Here is a 20,063-nt window from a genome sequence, read left to right as displayed (position 1 = left end):
ATTAAGAGCAGAGAGTATGGCTTCCACTTTAGCCTTCTGCATTTCAATTTACTCTTTTACTAGCCACTTCAGTGATCTATGAGCAATAGCTCCATGACAACATTACTCAAGTTAAATGTTTGATCAGCTTTTCCAGTGCAAACACCTTCCAGGTTCTCTTGGATCTAGTTCGGCAATTTTATACAGAAGAATCAATATTCTGGTAGCTAGATTAACCTAACTCTATTAGGGATTAGAGTCTCTATTAGAGACTTCCGTGGTTGTAGTGAGAAGCAGGATTCCCAGATAGATCCTTAAAATTAATTCTTCCTACAGAGGAACTTTATAAAAAAGGAGTTGCCTTACTTCAAACTAGCAATACTTTAACCTCAATAAGATATGTAAAATAAAAGTCTTAGAAGATCTTCTGGAGAACATCAAAGCCAGATTTGTTTTACCTGTACTAAATCCTCTCTCTCCTATAATAGTTAAAATAATCCAAAATAACAACTACAAAAAGTTGCCCTTACAGATACTTCACATTATGGCACAAGGTCTAGAACAGTGACTTACTGTTGGCAGAAGTGCTGCATGCTTACCCTCACCCCTTGCAGAAGTCAGTGGAAATTGTGAACACTTGAAACTCCACAAAGTCAGGCCAGGGCACCTCTTAAATAATCTCTAGAAATAAAAGGCAACCATTCATATGTTGGTCCTGCTTGAGCAGATGCTTCACCCACATGCAGGTAAGTGCATGTGCTCTCAATGACCTACATGGTGTGGCCACAGTGTGTCCAAAGTGCAGGTGGAGGAAGCATTTGTCCCTCCTCTGAATCCCAGATTTCCTGCCCTGTGTTGCACTGTTCTGGGCCAGTGTCACAGATGAGGGCAAAGAGGCCACTGAGATCAGACCTAATTTTTACTCTGAAAATAATGTATGTTACTGATGACAAACACCATCCCAGCACCCTGGCAAGGCTCACCAGGAAGCAACCAGGGACCACCAAGGCCCACTCTGACTTGCAGTGTGAACAAGCCCACTGTCACTGTGCTCAGCTGGTATCTGTCCACATGTCTCTTAGCAGCTGACTGGGATTTTGTGGTTTTGGTTGCAAGGCAGAGCCTGCTCCAGGGTGAAACTGCTCTTGCAGTGAGCAGGTTTTCCTAAAGCAAACTTTCCTTGCGACAAACTGAGATGGTTACATTTCATTTTACCCTTACATAGCACACAATGATAACTAATAGTTTTCCTTTTATAATTGTTTTTAAAGTGGTTGAAAACTTCAGCTTTCAACCAGACTAGGACTTTAAAGCTGTTGTTTCTATTCCTTTTCTTCTTTTTTTCCATGTGTTCCTGTCTTATACAGGGTGAGGCATACAGACCAGTGCCATGGTCCTCCAGAGGCTTTGACATTCTCAGCTAAGCATAGTAATTATTTCTGTCTTACAACTGACATTCCCATTAATGAGGCTGCAAATGACATTTGCCCTTTCTTGCAACAGGGTAAAAGTAATGAATCCCACTCTATTTGTAGTTCACTATAACCCTAGATTCTGCTTCTGCAGTGTTGTCATCTTAGCTGCTATTTACCATCTGTATACATAAAGACATCTTTTTTTCTTCCTCAAATGTAATTTGCACCTGTCTCTTAACATATCCCATCTTATTGATTTCAGGCTATTCTTTCAATCTATCAAGAGCATTTGGAATTCTAATCCTAATTGAAACTATGTTGACTGGCACATAAACTCTTGGCCTACCTCCTTTTCAAAGGCAAATACCAAGTCTCCCTTTTACTGATCCCCTGGGACTTCAAGCTTCCTCTAGTTTTCCAAGAAGCTTGTTAATGGTTTGGACATTGCTTTTCTTGGCTAATATGCACTCAGAAGAAATTTCATCAGTCTAACCTGACGTGAGTACATCTCACTTGCCTCAGGACCTTTTACTGTGTTCATCTCTTGCTTCCTTGTAGGGAAGCCTAAGAGCACTAGACATATAGACACAGTTTTTCAGAAAGACCGAAAGCAAAGAAAACAAGAAAAAAATATTTCTGCTCTCATTATTTTTTCAATCACCTTTCTTATTAGATTACAAGCTTTCTTTCACCTATCCCTTACATACAGCTTATCCCTGAAGTCCCTTGCACTTTGCATGTCTTTTGCTCAGTGTGTTCAGTGGTCTTGCTGGCTCACTCTTACACTGTGCAGCACCCTTTCAGGCTCATCCTTAAGAATGTTCTTGTCCTTTCCTTTTGAAAATTCTTTTCGGCCATTGAAAAGTCTCTGACAGAGTCTGTTACTGTGTTTGCTCTTTTGTGAACCAAAAGAAGATGATGCTGTACTATAAATGTGATGTCTTCTGGAGGGTACCAAAGATCATCCGCTGATTCCTCTTCCAACAGAGTTTGCCACACAGAAACCCACCTGTTGCTTCCCTGATTCTGTTTAGGTGAGTTTTGCTTTCATTGAGGTGATTACTTGCCTTTTATCAGAAAAGGAATCAAGGTTGTTTCCCAATAATTTTTGCCCTTATCACCTTTCAGTTACACACTGCTAGCTTGTTCCATCAGCCTGTTTATGTATATTTAGAATACTGCAGCACGACAACATGCTCCTTGGTTTCTCATATGCAACAATTCAGGCATAAAATTTTCCAGACAGCTGTTTGGCAACTGTGACCTACCTCCTCCCCGCCCTCACACGCTTTTCCCACATTTCCTTTGCTTGAACTGATCCCCTTCCCTCCTCCACAGGAATACTACAACACATGGGAGCATTAAATGACTCATCAAAATTACAGCCTGATGTTGGCAATTCTTCCCCTCGTGTATCTTCCATTACAGCTACGGAGGAGTGTCCTTGGAAAAGCATCTATGCAGGAGTAGAGCTTTCCCCTGCCTTCCAGCACCCTGCTGTGGCCTGTGAGACGGCAGTCTTCCCTTTTACATCTCTAGTAGACTGAAGAACTTCTCTGAGCGCAGACTTCCTGAGTCCGCACTACCGCACTGGCTCATTTAATTAAACTGGGACAATTCCAGTTCCTACTGTGGGAAGATGAGGCTGTTTACTGACTTATCAATAAAAATTCACAGTGGGCCAGGACTTGGAAAAGAAACAAAAGCATCAAACTGTTTTCTGCTGTCCACACCCTGCTGTGCTAGGAGTCAGCATAGCTGGGTATTGTTTATAGGTGGTTCCTAGCATTGTTCACTCCCATCTCTGCTCCCGAGTCGCTAAGATTCAACAATCTGGAACGACTAACAGGGTGCTCTCCTGCAGACAGTGAGGGGACTGACAAGAGTGCATTAGGGGACCAGACCATCAAAGGAACATTTAGGCAAAAACTTGACATGGTACAGGGCGCTGACAGTTTCATAGTGCTTTTATAGTGCTGTTCACAAGTCCCCATCAACTCAGCTGTGGCAGTGTAGTAGAGCCTGGCTTTGTAGCAAATTTCCATTTCCTTTATTTGTATCATTGCTCTATTCTCTTTATGCACCTTTTTTTTTTTTCCTCAAAACTTTAAAAGGTCAAAGTTCCTCTGCTCATGAGGCCTCTTAGTGAGTACTTGTACAGTGGCAGCCCTCTGTGCCTTGGAGCTCTGATGCATTTGTAAACCCAGCACACACATGACACACGCTACAGGCACATCTCCTGTTAAGCAAAAGAACAACTTTTTCAGTCAAGAGTTGGGCTGTATCACAGATTTCAGTGCATGTTATGCTGGACACAAGCATGCAGTTGTATTCTCATTTGCTTTGGTGCAGATCAGACACAATTCTTAGTTTCCAGCAAACATTCTGCTGTCTTGGCAGCTATCGCTACCAACGTGCCCTCGGTATTTTGCCCTGCTGGCAGTGCATTTTGCTACCTTTATCCTGTGGGACTACCTGCCCCTATTTCATGTTACATATGGACACAAGCACCTGCACAGTTTTGCTTTAATTCACAGCAGACTTCACTGATAAGAAAGGCTATCTGCATTTTCTGCATCTTTATTCTCAAGGCTTCCTGTTTTTCTTTATGGTGAAATCACACACCCAGCCAAGCAGTCCATCCTAGGTGTGCTCTCACATCATAATCTCCTTGTACACAAGGTCAACAATCTGAGTTTGGTCCTATAGTTAGATTATCTTTCCTGGAGTGTTCCAGCTGCTCCACAATCTTTGGATTCATTGGTGGGAATCAAAAAAAAAAAAAAAAAGCCTCATGTGAATTGTTATCCCAAATTGCAATTTTTATTTATTTAATATTTGCTTGGCTGAGCACTTGTCACTTGTTCTTGACAGGTGGCATGTATCCTATTATGAAAGGTGAACTGGGGTTTACTTAGCCATGTAATTAATTTTCTGGCTGGACACAATGCTTGGATACTAAATTCCTTTAATAGGTAAGTTGCAGCCCAAGGCATACAGATATAAAAATGGACCAGACTGAATCAGCACAGCTCTTAGAACCAGTATAACTCTGCTTACAGATATGTTACCTAAACTCTTAGTTTGTAAGTAGACAGATTTTTGTATGTAAGCAGATTTTTCCCATCACTTGCTCTCATAAGGAAATGAATCTCACGTTACTCAATTACCCTAAACTTTCTTAAATATATAGACTAGGATCTGACACCTTTTGATTTATGCAAATAGTGCAAAATGACAAGCATCCCATATTTTTATTCAGATGAAACTCCTATTACCCTGTATTCTGCTGCAATATGCCTTTATACTTCAAAAGTAGATTCAAAGGTATTTTTAGTGGTACACAAAGAAACAAGTAAGGCATTCCATTCCTAAGCATCACTACAGTGAGGCTGGCTAAATACTACTGGTCCTACCTTTCCCTAACATATTCATTCTGTTGTTGATACATATTAAAGGCACTAGCATAGGATTCAACTATAGGCTTCCTGAAATACACTGCAATTTTGCCGTTATGTTCAATGGAAAAAAAAAAAAAAAGAATGGGCCCGTGCTGGTTGTGCCTCTTTTGCTTTTCTAATTGTTCACACGCTCTCTAGCAATTTTTACCCAAAGGTAATACTATAAAAACAAGTGTCATTAGTTCTAATTGAGACCTGAAAAAGTCTGTACAATATCACCACTTTACGCTGCCTAGAAAACACTTACCTCAGATAAATGACCCTCCGCTCCAAATGAAATGTCTTCCATAACCTGTTAGAGATAAATTATTAAGTATACGGTAGATGTGTGCTATATAAACAGTAAGATTTCAATTCAACATATAAAAACCATATAGCACATTAAAAGGTTATATAAGCTGAACAATTACATCATTTTACATAATTTTGTTTCACATACATGAAACATTTCAATTGCATTTATAATGGAGCAGTGGCAGCCACCCAATATTTAAAGCTAAATTTGAATATATTTTATTAAAGTCTGCCTTTGGCTTCCCAGCTAAAACCCCTGAAGAATACTGCCTCTAGAAGTCAAGGACTAACTAGAGAATGAAACAAACTTTTCTATCAAGCTCTTACAGCTCTATAAACCATTCAAGAGCCTAAAGAAATTTTTTTTGGTACAAACACTGTAAGCGACTTTTGGCATGAGAAATGAGAGACCCCACTGATGTTCTGTATCGGTAACGTGTTAATTAGAGTCAGTTCCTCTCAAAACTTGCTTAATATGTAAAGTCTATAAGAAATTAGCTAACATTTCATTGACTGGCTGAGGAGCAAAGAATTTTTTGTTAACATTATTGGAAAATCATTAATACTTATCACATGTAACAGTATTGATAATCTTTGAATAAACTGAGATAGCGATATTGTTTTGGAAGGGCAATACTTAGTTGTGCAGGTACATACATCTATATATAATAAAGTGCAAAATCATTACTTTGCCATAAGATCATTATTATTACTGGGTATTTTTTTCAGTAATCTGTCTGAAAAGAGGATGTTTAGCTTTTTTTTTACCTGTAAGATTAGTTTTATGATTATATTTTTACTGCAAAATATATCTAATCATTAAGCTTACTGAGATGCTACGATCCCTAGCTAGAGTTAGCACTTTTACCAGTGGATACTACACAACAGTATCACATGCAGCTAAGGTGCATCTTACTGCACAACAACATGTGTGACTGTGCAATGATGATCTGATCATTGTGTACAAACCAGCGGCCTGTTGCTACAAAAATAGTTTCCAGCTTGGATTAATGCAAAAAACACTCAAGTGCTGACTTTTCACTGATGCTTAATGCTGACATTTAAAACTAAGATTAAATTTAAAGTTTCCAAATTATTTGTGAAGCTCTACAAATACAATGTGTAACTAAAACTCAAATGAATGCACAGTTTATTTAGCTTTCTAAAGGCTTAGTCCTTTGCACGTTGTACGTTTGCTTCCTGGACCACAGGCTATCTCAATGCACAGTAATGAGTTGCAGCCTGCTGACAGAGGCTGTCTTGGTGCTTCCTATCGCTAAATTCTGAAAAATGTTGTGTCATATCCTGTGATGGCTTCGTTTTAATGACAGGCACCACATTAAATATTAATTATTATTTTTTCATGATTGTCCACTTAGTATCACTTAGAACACTCAGTATCTTAAAAGAAGCGAATCAAATGAAGGCTTTGCAATTACAGAACATCTTCCAAACACCAGGGTGCTCTACAAAAGACCCTCAGACATCTCCTCAGATGGCAAAACTGAAGTATGCAGAGGTGAGGAAACACAGCAGCCCTCACTCTAACACCCACTCTCTGCTTCTTTTATGATGAAACTTCAGAAATTATCTACAAAGAATTTTGATGAGCTAACGATCAAAAATGCTGACTTACAAAAGGTAACACTACCGAATTTTGGGTTTTACCTTGTAACTTTTATCACCTCAATTTTCTTGAAATCTAGTAGGTGTTTCTTTCCTTCATAGTGATTAAGAGGGAGCACTGCACAGCATGCCAGATAGCAGAAGAAGAAGAAAAAAGGATAGGTCAGGAACTCAAGACTGCAGGTGCACAAATACTCATGTTCATCAAGATACTTGGTGTTAGGGAGGTCCCAGCACACACACATCTCTCTGCTTATTAGTTAGCATCAGTGCTTCAGGTGTTATAAAAGCATTTTGTTTACACAGACATTATCAACAAGCAAAAAATAGAGCAAGATTTTATAAGGAGTGGAACAAGCAGACGTTGACATCTGAAGAGAGATGAAATGTTACTATATATTTTAGAAATCACCCAGATACGTATGTTACTACGTAATAACAATCATAGCGACTTTCACCTCATTCACACGTCACCTGTGCAAAATAACTTGCAGTCAGTTTAAAAGTACAGAACATTTCTGGGATAAAAACAAGAACCTATCTTTAATTCTTCAGAGACTTCGGACAAAATCAAGAGAGAAACTAGAACTGCACTGAAGGGGCACCTTAAATTCAGCAAGACAACCACTAGCTGGAGAGTACTTGCTTATACAAAAATTCGAGAATCTATCTCATACGTAACAAACTGACTGTCCATAACTTTGCCTCAGCATTTAAAAAAATACTATAGTCTAATAAGTTATCTGACACCGAGAGAAGTACATCTTAATTTTTACGTAACTCAGAGTTTTCTACAGGATGGTTTTCGCTAGCCTCACTTTATGTAGTTCTGACCAAAAAATTAGTAATGATGTTTCAACAAGCTGAGCTGCCAAAGCAGGCGATTGTCTTCACTGGTTAACAGTCAAGTGTTATAAAGGAAACCTGATTTACTGGTTTATTTTGGGATGCCACAGTCTACCACAATAACAAACGAGGGGAAAAAAAAATTGTACTGCCTTTGAAAACACAGTTATGAAGACTATAAAGTAACTGTTGACAGTTAATAAACCTGTGCTCACACATGACAGTAAAATATCTGAACTTTCAAAGAATTTATACGTTACATATTTCATACCAGAACATGTCATATTTTATGATCTAGTGAGGATATTTAATTAAAAATGAAAAACAGCCCCTCTGCAAAGCAGTATCTGAGTATCTAAGTGAAGTGTTCTTTGCATTCATCTGTTTTGCTTTTCTTATTATTATGTTTCTTATTTGTTTCTTTGTTTTCTAATGAAGCCTATACAGTAAGATACAGTTATATGCAAGAAAATTGTGTTTATAGTATACATCAATAAAATTGATATCCACTCCACAGTAATCCTTAGCCAGATACGACATGATGAATAACTGGAGAGCTTCATGTACAGGTATTTCCCTGTAAAGTGAATCAATCACCTGGGAATGAATATAAGTTCCACAGCATACATGCACAATATGCTATTATTACCCTTTGCCATACTGTTTTAAAGCAGGTAACTCAGTAACCTTTAAATGCAAAGAACACTCTTTCTTTTTTCCTTTTGCTTCAGTGACCAACAGGTCTCTCTAGAAATTCCCCACCGGGGAACACAGGTGACACAGTTGAAGGGAATAGTCCTTCTAGAAACAAGACAACCACAGCAAGCTACTCCTCTCACAGGAACACCACAGCCTTGTTAAATAATATCAAACCAGGTATTTTTTGAAAATACAAACATTTCTATTATGTATCCCGACTTCCTGATAAATGGCTACAAAAAGGTTCATTACTAATGGACGACAAAGTTTTTTCATGTAAGTCATATGAATGGCTAAATTTAGAGACTAAAATCCACACCACTACTTTTTTTTTGCCACAAACATTACATTACTTTTAAATAAAAACAAGCAATACTATAAAACAGAGCAAATAAATGCTACAGAAGTGGTTTGTCTTCCAACTAAGTCCATTTATAAGTCAAGACATATTCTGTCTTGCACTTCAACACATTCAAAACTAGAAGTTAGCATAAATTGTAAGTAGTAAGTCAAGTTTTTTGTCTGTTTTTATATTCTGCTAAGCTACGAGGACATGTTAGGAAATGTTATAGCTTCTCTCTGAAAATTTAGATACTACCTGTCACTCCTACTGAGATCCTACTGGCTTTACTACCTAAAGTCTACTTGTTTGGGTAAAACTTCTACACCCCACAACAAGGTAAAAATCCCAGCTCCTGAAAGTATAAAAGCAAGTGGACCAACACTAATTCCAGAACCAGAATACAGTCTATATTTTTGTTTTTGTTTTTTTTTTATGGTTGCAATGGGTTGCAATCATCACTGATGCATAACTTGGCCTCAATGGTCAAAGCTGCAGTCTGAACTGAAGCAGAGGAAGGTTAGTTGAGTGAGCTGCGATAAAACATAGAAGTTGAGCAGCATAGCTATAAGCTGGAAAACAAATGAACATTCTTATATTAACAAACTGCTGCTTTTTTTCTGTCAAGTTTGTCAGTCCTAGGAGCACTGTGGGAACAGGAGCAGGAACACCTCCACAGGTCCTTCACTGATGGGTGTTTTCACATTTATATTTACACGTCAGCTTCTAAATGGATTTTGGCACATTCTCAAAATGAAGTTTATTCAGGATACCAGGATAGGACAGATCCCAGGCAAAGGCATTTGTACCACAAAGTTTAAGCACCTAGATGAAGAGTTGAAGTTAGGGGAATAGTCTCTCTAAGTTCCCCCTACGGTTGATAGAGGCAGAGAGGAAATTATCAAAAAGCAAGTTCAAAAGAAGGAGCTTAAAGAAAGCACTGCAAATATGCTTTCCTCTTCCAACAAACATATGGACAACCCATGTGCACCTCTCTCCAGAACCAGAAGTCACCTCACTTCATTTGCCTAGATGTCATTCTAGGATGGCAATGGCGATTTCCAGGGAAATGATCAAGACTTGCAGGGGTAAAATAGGTGGTCACCTATTGCACAAGTTTCAAGAAAACTACAGAAACAGTCACAAAACCACAAACCCTTCAGGGCTTCTCCACTTCCCTTTTGAAAGGGGAGCACAGCTTTCCACAGCCAACAGAACTCCTCGTATTACTTAGTGGACTCATCAGGAACAAGGAAGAATGGGGGGGGGCAAGGAGGGGGGCAGAATTAAAGCCACAGCTGACTATTAAAAACAAAAAACCCTATCTCTAGGAGAGTCAGTCTGTAAACCACTTTCCCTAGGAAAAGGCTGCAAGTACTATTGATGCACAATTTTAAAACATTATTTTACCAACAAGATGAGATTTTGCAATAAGGTAGGGGCCTGCTTTCCACTAAGTCTCAGCCAGTACAAATGGCATCAGCTTTCAGCATAACTCATCTCAATGGCTCTTAACATCAGGTGCAATTAAGCACACTTTTAATTTTTGTCAACCAAATTCCAAGGCAATAAAACTGACAACTCCTGTTGGATGGTCTTTTTGTCACAGTGGTGCTGTTGGGTGATGAAGCTTTTTAACAGCTTGTTTACCTTTGCAGTGCAGTTAAAAGATTATTAGGTAACTGTACATTTTTCAAACAAGATGGTATTCCAAAGCAGAACATGAAAACTTTAAAAAAAAAAAGTCAAATCTTTTAAGCATTACTATTTATTTCCTCCTTTTCATATTTTTTGGATGCTGGAAGCCTACCAGCATTTGAGCTAGGAAGCCTTTGACAATCTAATGAGGGGAGGAAAACCTAGTCTCTCCTCACTTCAGCTAACACAGATCCAGCAGAACTAACTCAGACTGAAACTCATCACTGAGATGAGGAACAGCTGATAATTTCTGTCAAATACTTAATTGTTTTTACTTTAGATCCTGATGTACATTCTGTATTCATTGCCTGAATAATTTCCACATTTTAAAAAGACTGATGGTGAAAGGAAAAGGGGTTGAAGGGCTTCTGAGAAGCTAATAAGCTATTTTATTCATATCTCAGATTGGAGGCCAGATGTTAAGTTCATACTTAACTTGCCCTGCTGACCCATCACCCAGCTTCAACTTCTCTCAAAAGGGAAACCAGCAGTATTGCCTGAAACGTAGCTGCGGAATATTTCAGATACCTCTTTTAATTCGCTGTGTTTGGGACAGGGAACAGTCCTCAACTCTGTGCCCTTTGGAAAGTGGCCTTCTTTTCTTTTTTCAGAATCAGATGGGCCATGAGCAGTCATCTCCATGTCATCCATTTGGTTCTCCTCTTCCTCAAACACACAGCAACTGGTTTCTTTCAGTTGAAACCCTCGGATCAACAGCTGACAGGCCTCCAAGTCAGCTTCCCACACTCTTTGGAGCAGCTGGCTCCCGCAGCTGAAATAAAAGCCAAAAGAAAATAAAACTGCAGTTCAGGGAGAATGGTTGCTATTTCAAGTAACTTTAGGGGTGACTGCTTATTATTAGATAGAAAAATAAAAACAACAAAAAAACAACAGCAGCTCAAATACTTCCAGAGAGACAACACAAGCTATTTCAAACTGAAAAGCAGTAAAATTATGGCCCTATTACAAAGTTAATGACATAAAAATAACAGTTTGTGCTAAGATGTTGCTTCCAACTGTACAGCGCACATTGGCTGCATGTGACCTTCTCCTAATCAGACACAAGTCCGGGGATCTTGCAATAGCAATCAGATTTTTCTTCATGCTGTCAGGCCTGTCATCCTAAAAGCAGTCCTGTGGGTTTCCTGAATTTGATGTAGAATATCACGTATGAGCAACTATTTACTGTATTACATCACCTCTAATTTTTGGAAAACAGGTACACTAAATTTCTTGTTGGACTGAAATGTGCTTGCTTTGGCTCTGGTGAATCAAATTAGATTAAATTAAAATACTCCCCCTTTCCTTCAGTCTTACACTTTGAGTGCTGTCCTTATCTCTTATGTGCTTTGTTTTGTTTTTTCATCTACCTACTTATCCCACACAAGAAAAAAGGAGAAGTATTATGACATTCACAATACCAATCTTCTCAATACTTTTAATCCATTGATTATCTCTCAGAGATGTCCACAGATACTGTTCCAAAGATCCATCCAATAGATATCTTCACCTGAAGTAAATGGGAATTCTAGGCATAGACAGTATTTCAGAACAAGACACTGCTCATAAGAGATGTGGTCGCATCTCCATCTAATACATGTTGTCTCTAAGAAACCGAAAGATTAGATTGCCTGCTAAAATATAGCAGTCCAGTGGCAGAGCTTGGGATGGGACTAAGAAGAACTGATTCCCATGGCAATACATGCTTCCAGACAGATTTGAATGCTAATATCTAATAACCGCAATATTTTTTTCAAGGTGCTTTTCAAATTATATAATTCGCTATATAATAGTAAGCAATTATAAGTGACTAAAAGAAGGAAAATAACTATTTGATTTTAACTTTTCTGACTAAATGAAATACCAGCTTATCTTTTATTCTAAATGAAGGATAAAGGGGCTGCACTGCTCACAATGAATTCATTAATCTAACAAAGGCACATTTTTAACTCTACAAATTCTACAAAATGCCAAGCAGTAAAATTCACACAGCAATATTTTGAGACTGAGAGCAAAATTAAGCTTCAGAAGCTGAGCTACTTGATCTGTGCTTAGAATCACTATATATGTTTCTTGAAGGCAGAATGCAGCATGAGGTCCACAAATTGATATCTCCCCCAAGGAGTTCAGAGTATCACTAATTAGAAAGAGAAAAAAGTCCTCACTGAATTACACTTCAGTGTTCTATCCAGGTAGCATTTCACTTACCAAGCCAGAAAAATAAAATAACCCCAACTGTTTCTCTACTTGTCATGGTTACACAGTCAGATCATTTCCCTGCAGACATATATAAGCCCACTTAGTTGCTTTTTGAAAAAGTCTGTTTGCAGCTATATATGGCTTATTATTAAAGGCTCAGAAAATACACTAGAGACCTAAATAATGAATTCCAATGGATAGCTTCTTTTGGCCATTCAATTTAATGAAGAGCTCTATTGAAAAAACTAGGGCAGACATAGTGGTGTATGTCGTATTCACAGCAGAGATGATGTATAGCACATTTTAATATAAAATTAAAATTATGCTGCTCTTATTCAGCCATGACTCAGCTCATTGGTTAACATGCTTTTGATTGCATCTGTAAGTTTCACACCCATTTTAGTAATCAGCAATTAGTGAACATACCATTAATAGCTTGCTTTTATTTTAAGGACATCTTTGCTTTAACATTCTATCTGTAAAACTCTAATACATCTAGAACTAAGACACTAATGTGTTAGACTGAACTTTTCACTAGTGAACACCTGTATACTTGTATATTCTGAACATACCCAAGCCCAAGAGACCTCTTAGTATTGTCTTTGTACTGTTCTTCAGTATTTTGAAATTCAGTGCCTAGGAGCATTTTTCAAAAACACTTTCTGAATGAAAATTTATTGAAAGTTGCAAATACCTGACACAGAGACAAACAGCAAATAATTTTTTGAAATCGTGTTGTCCCCAGCATTCAAAAATCTTTGGCTTTTCTATCAGGTGTAAAATCACGCTCAACTGAATTTCAGAGTTTGGTTCATTCATGTTCAATCCACATTAAAAGTGCATTTGCAGTCTTCATGAAGCCAAAAGTATGTGGATGCCTGTACTGAACCCAGTGATTTTTTTCAGGTATGCAGCTTTTCAAAATGATGGATTTAGATTGGATCAGATTTCATACTATTCCTATACTTAAAAATACTTTATGACATATCAGCCTCTAGGTGTTAGATGCCTGTCCATACATCACTATCAAAGTGGAATATGTGGCAAGTTCAGTGGAGGTCCAAGGAACAATTTGCTGGGATCCACCACAAATTAGAATCCATCAACCATTTATACAGACCCAGCAAGAGCAAAGAATACCTTAATCACCTACTCATCCTGAGCTTCCAAGTACCAGTGGGCTCATGAGTCTGAAGTGCCAGGCTTTGTAAAAAACACGAGATTACAATGATGGCCCTTTTCTCAGAAAGATGTTTAAGTTTATAGCAAGCAACGAGAGCCAGGATACAGATGAGGATGTTCAAAGAAACACTAAGACAACAGTGGACTGAACATGGCATGCTAGTTACAGTACCACAGTTTAACTAGTTACGTCACTAACTCCTTAGTCTAATGACTGTCAAGCACACTGAGGTAGTATCACAGTGAATGAGCATTTTAAGGACTTGGAGGGGGCCAATGAAACAAGTCAGTGAATACTTAAGATCTCCATCCCTCCATAAAGGAATAATATAGGAAAGGCAAAAGATGGTAGTATAAACACATAATGGGCAAGTGATTGATACCAATGTGGTTTAACATCTGTTAATGGAAGTCAGGCGTTTTTTATATATATATATATATATATATATATATATATATATATATATATATATATGTGTGTGTGTGTGTATATATATATATATAAAAATAAAAGGCTTGTAGTTATGTTTTATGTGAAAGAACAGAGGGAACCAATGGAAAAAAGCAAACAAAGTGAAATGAGGAGAAACACAGAATTGGGGGGGTGGGGGGAAAGAAAGAAGAGTCGTTGCAGTGACAACAGCACTTTAGATGGATAAGAGTAGGGCAAGGCTGCTTTTGTCAACTCACAGCCAGGGAAACGGATGTTGAAATAAGTGAGATGCAAGACTCAACCTGAGTAATTTTTTAGCTGGATGGATAGATGGGACAAGGCTTATCTCAAGGACAGTATGCAGAAAGAATCTACAAGAGCAGGTCTACGTTGACCAGAAGAATGTCTGAGACATCCACAGCAACACAAAAGGACACAGCAGGGAGAATTCTGGATTAGGTCAAGTTGATGATGATTAAAGAGCTGTCAGAGAAACAGAGCTGTTTATGGACAGGAGGAAATGAATGTGGAATGGAGTGGTTTATCCTTGAGTTCTCTTCATAAAGTGGCAATTGAAACTGTAATTGTAGAGGCCTTTACCAAGTCTCAAGTAGTTTTCTAGGAAACAACAGCGGAGGCCAGAGGGTACAAGGAAACCAAATGATATCTTCAACCCACATGTAACACGAAGAACCCAGCAAGAATTCTCTCTCTCTTCCTTGAAGTCCAAAAAACATTGCTTCTCTGCCTTTTCACAAGATTCCCACAGATATTAATGGGAGCTCTCTATGTGGCTCTCAGCACAAAATTACTCAAAAGCTATTTTTAGTGCTAACTGGAACACAACTTTCCTATTGAGGGCCCTGCATATATACAAAAGGCACATTCAGTTCCTGAACATTACAGCCTTAATGAAAACATGCCCACATAAAAATAGCAAAAAAAGAATTTATATTAAATCCTATCAAAAAAAAGTCCCCCGAAATCTCCTCAAAAGCAAAACATGGGGAGATGTCGCTGCTTGTAAATCTTATCATCTCTAGTTTTTAGGAATGTCCCTTGGTGAGTGAATTGATAAAAGTGGTTTATAACACCCTCAGGTCAACACTCTGTGTTTCATAGAAGATGTTCCTTATTTTAAGGGAAATCCCTGTAAGAAGCCACATACTGAAAGCCAAGAGAGTGAGATTGAAGCTAAAAGGCTACATAGTAAGATATACATTTAGAAACTGGATAAACAAAAGCTAATTTATGAGGGAAGATTAACCTTCACTAAGAAGAAATACTCTAGACAACTTCCTTCTAATAGGAGAGCCACACTAAGGTGCAGATTCAGGAAAGCATGTACTTACCTTTTCCAAATAGCTGGCACATGTGTGAACACTGCATTCACTGACCCTAAAGGCAGTTTTCTCTGGCAAGAAAGCAAATGAGATGCAACAAAAACAGTCTGGCAGAAACAACAGGGATTTTCATTAAGACAATTAAAATGACTGGAAAGTTTTGAGGTTTCCAGAAAATGGCAAACGCGAATCAAAAGACTTTGCTTTATATCCCCATTATTTGCTGATCTATTGTACAAACTAGGGAACTTTCTCTACATTTTGTTCACTCAGTTCTATTTATATTTTGCACCACAGGGAAGGAACTAACTCTTCTTACTCTACATTTAGTTGTCTTTGTTGCCTTTTCTTGAGGCAACAGCCATGCAGTGAACAAAGGAGGCATGTAAAGGAAACTATGGAGTAATAATACTTACAGGAAGGCAGACAACCATATTACTCTACTGTTAGCAGAAATCCACCCCTCTGATTAGGTTTATCATATTAATTCACAGTCCTGTATTAATAGCCCTTCTTACATTTCACAAGTATTTACTATTTCAGGAATATGTTTTGCTTCTCTCCTTCATGAAAAACGTTTTCCAGTCTCATCAGTTCTTGATCTTTAACCTTAGCTGTTATATTTGAAGATGCCTACAACCAATCTGTTGAACAAACCAAGGACTGCAATGTTGCTATCAGTGGGTCACACAAGGCTCTAAGGCAAGGGAGGCATATAACCCTGTTTTCCCCATCTGGCTGGTGTGCAACAGCAGATTGATGAACTTAAAAGAGAAAGGAAAGAAGGTGCAGGAAAATTGACAAAAAACTCCTGGACTCTGCTCAAATCGCGCAACTTTTTTTCTCTGGGCCCATGCACTAGAAAGTCACCTTTTCTAAACACCTGAAACCAAAACCTTTTAGGTTTTTTTGTCCAAGTCTCCCTAATCCTATAAACCACAAACCCCTTCATACAACCCCAATTTCACAATTCAATTCCTTGCATTGTGTCTCTTCTCTCCAATCTCCTCAGGAACTGAAAACCTCATGAACTGACTTTGTGTTGTTCCCATCATGTGGCTGTCCTCCAGTGCAGGGAACTTTTTTCCTAGTCCATTATTTCAAAGCTCACTAACAGCACTTGTTTGCTGTTCAGCTCTACTATTGTACTTCTCCATGCAAAAACAGGACTCACTCCCAGAGTGTCAGGAGACTCCAGGCTCCCCTGTCAGATGATAACCTGCCCTAACACCTACCTTGGGGACTAGCCAGAATCCCTAGGCAAAGTAGCTTGTAGTCCTTTTCTCTTGCACAACAAATTTGCTTCTCTGACCTTGCCTTCTCCCCTATAAAACATACAATAATATCTAGGAAAAAAAAAGAAGTAGTTGACTCTCTTTTAATGTGATGTTTGACCTACTGGAGAACACTCTGGACCAGAATCACCAAAGCCCAAGAAAGCAATCCCCACCTAACTTCTCAACTACTACATCTTCACCTAAAAATTTTGCTCTTGGATGACTTTTTTAACATCTGAACCTTATGAGCTGCAGACAAGACCTCTGCACAACAGTCCTATCCAAAAGACATCCAGCACACCCAGATGGGACGTGACAGCACAACATGGAGATCTGGATGTTATTTTCAAGCAGCTGGAAGAACAGGTTACAGCAGTGGCTTTACTTTTTACAGCATCTCAGGAGCAGAGGCAAACATGCAGAAAGAGACAAATTTGAGGAAGCAGGTGAACAGAGCACGCAGCCCAGCCCTCAGTGTGGTGGTGGCTATGGTGTCCTCCTCTCCTCTATTCAGGGATGTAGCAGGACAGAGTATACCCAAAGGTGCAGAAGGCAGAGTACCTGGAGCCAGGTCTCCTGGGTCTTTGTTGAGTGATCTAACCTCTATGATATTGCTAGGGAACACCCACCACAGTCTTTTAAGTTATGTTGGGATTAGGGGCTATCACTTCTTGGCTTCACAAGCAAAAACAAGAGCAACAGTTCAATTCCTTCCTTGCCAACATCTGCCAGATTTCAGATGAGTCCTAGTGGAGAACCCCAAATACGAGCAGGCACCTGCTCATCTGAGATATTTAACACTATAGACATCCTAGACCTGGTATAAAAACATTTACAGAGTGGAGCTGAAGTGTAACAAAACCCCTTTGAAAGGAGAAATGCCACGCTGGAATACAACCACTGAAATGCTGCATGACCTCCTTCAGGCTGCGGCTGCCAACTGCATAGACCTTGCTGCGTTGGCAGTTCTCCTCATCCCTCTCTGAGCTGTCACTCCAGGCTGCAGGGACAAACTCCGCACATCTTTATACTGCTTTCAGTTGAAAACTTTTTTCTTTCCTGCCTCTATTTTCTCCCCCTCGCTCTCTGCTGTTAGCTAGCAGGTTATGCTGCCATTTTATTACTCGTGGTAGCCCCAGGTAGTGTCTTCAGATGAAGATCCTATGAAAGACAGTGCACAGAATAGCATGTGCTGCACTATAGGATTAACTAGCTGAGAGCATCTAAATGACACATTATGATTATATGTATTATGTTCTATTTGTAAACTATTTTAATTGTATTGTTTTACCCTTGCATGAAGGACTTCACAGTATGTGAAGATGTACATACATAAAGGAAATAAACCTTTCTAACTTGTACAAATACTTTGCTTTTAACATAATGGTAGTGACACTGAGGCAAAATCAATGCACCCTTTAGATCTTATGTATTTCACAGTGCTACAAAACAAGGGACAGTTTTCAAATGTGCATACCAAATTCTCAAAGCAGGGTAAGCGATGAGGATCTGTGAGTGGAGACAGTTTCCTACTTTGGATTTGTCACTGAATGATTCCTATCAGCAGCTGAGATGCATTATTGAGAATACAGCCTTTAGTGCATTTACTTTGCTGGAAGCAAAGCACTGCTCAGGACCAACTGCAAGTGGTTCTCTAGTTCCATAGGTTTTGATTTAATGAAGCATTATGTTTTGTAGCAGTAACTGTATGTTAACAAAGTGATGAACCAGATGTAAGTTGTACCTTTGCCCGCAAATCCCACTCTACCTCACCCTAAAGAAAATCTAAATAATATATAATGTGTCAAAATAGTTCTCATATGAAGAATCATTACATTCTCACATTAATATTTTAAACCAGGTTTGAGAATTTTGTACATATGCATAATAAGATCACATCACCAATTCTATAAATTGTATAATTAAGTAAAAATGTATACATGCATTCTATTGTGATGGATGGATTCTAAGATTCCTAAGGAATTTTCTGACACCTTTCAAAATGCTATTAGCTTGAACGGACTTAATATAACATTTCTTAAAACATTCTTTCCCATTAAGACATTGAGATCTTTTATAAAAACAAAATAACAACAACAAATAAGAAATATTAATATAAAAATACATGGCCTCTCACAGTGACCCAGTAAAGAGAAAAGCAAATATCTGCCAGTATTTTCTGCCAAATGATGTTTTTAAAAAAATATGCTTATCAACTACACTCATTATCCACAACTTAGTCCAATCAACAAAATATTACCTACTGCATCCAGGATACCAAAGGATTATAATCTAAACTGAAATCTAAAAACAATCTGCTAAGAATCATGACATCTTCCTATTGCCCATAGAAAAAAAAAACCAAACTGATATTAGCATCTTAAGGCTAGAACTACCACCTTCTATTTTATGTGAAACGTACATGTTTTATGTCTGCTTTTTCTTTCTTGAAACGCTTGTTCAAAACAAGGAGAAAGAACAATTTCTATACTGCTTAAAACCAATAATGGAAGTTTGATTAGTGTTATTAAAAAACAAGATACCACACAATACTGAACAATATTTTTTTCGTTTTCTCTTCAATCCTTCAGCCTTTTATTTTACCCAGCACAAAACTTTAATCATGGCCTGTCATCTTTCTATCAATACTCAGTGTCACTGTGTTATACTTAAATTATCTCCACTGGAAACACAAAATGATAGACTGCTGCAGTTGATGGGTTTCACTTTGATTCTTAATGCAAGGTGGATGCGGGAATGGGACCGACATGTCGAATGCAGGAAATTAAGTAATTTACAAGGGAAGAAGGAAGGCACCTTGTAGTAAGAATTTACTACTCAATTTTGTCCCTACATCTAGTGTACAGTTTATTTTTACTATATTGCCTAATCTATAATGTAAAAATTTACTACATGCTTTCAGGGCTATTTATTTCTCTTTATAAAAACGAATGGTGTAATGTTCCTCTGCCCCTACCTTCACTGAAACTTCTATTATAAATAATCTATTCTAAGGGTAAAAAATTTAACTTTGATAGATGAGGAGAAAGTTACAAGGGAATTCTTCTTATTAAGCAGTCCACATAAAGCCAGCTTCTCAACTCCAGTTTATCATTCACCTCATTCATAATCTGATAAAGCACTTTCAAGTTTGCTACTAACTCTGATAACTCAGTCTGCATCCTGCTTGCCTTTGGCTCCTGCAATAACAGCAGAGCCCCACAATGGCATTAAGTAGTTGGGGTTTTTTTCTTTTTTTTTGACTGAATGG

General features: G+C 38.3%; 1 protein-coding gene across 1 annotated transcript in view; it reads right to left on the bottom strand.

Moving 5' to 3' along the window:
- Positions 1-20,063, bottom strand: part of DISC1 (DISC1 scaffold protein) — a 204,028-nt gene that overhangs the window by 14,417 nt on the left and 169,548 nt on the right. Inside the window, exons 11-13 of the mRNA XM_065057750.1 lie at positions 10,887-11,130; positions 5,103-5,147; positions 553-660 (exon numbers count right to left, since the gene is read on the bottom strand). Coding sequence (XP_064913822.1) covers positions 553-660; positions 5,103-5,147; positions 10,887-11,130 — 397 coding nt within the window. The remainder of the gene's footprint in view (positions 1-552; positions 661-5,102; positions 5,148-10,886; positions 11,131-20,063) is intronic.

This window comes from Columba livia, chromosome 3, assembly GCF_036013475.1.
Source record: "Columba livia isolate bColLiv1 breed racing homer chromosome 3, bColLiv1.pat.W.v2, whole genome shotgun sequence".
Lineage (NCBI taxonomy): Eukaryota > Metazoa > Chordata > Aves > Columbiformes > Columbidae > Columba > Columba livia.
Note: the sequence above shows the minus strand (reverse complement) of the source record. Positions and strands in the feature narration are given on the sequence as shown.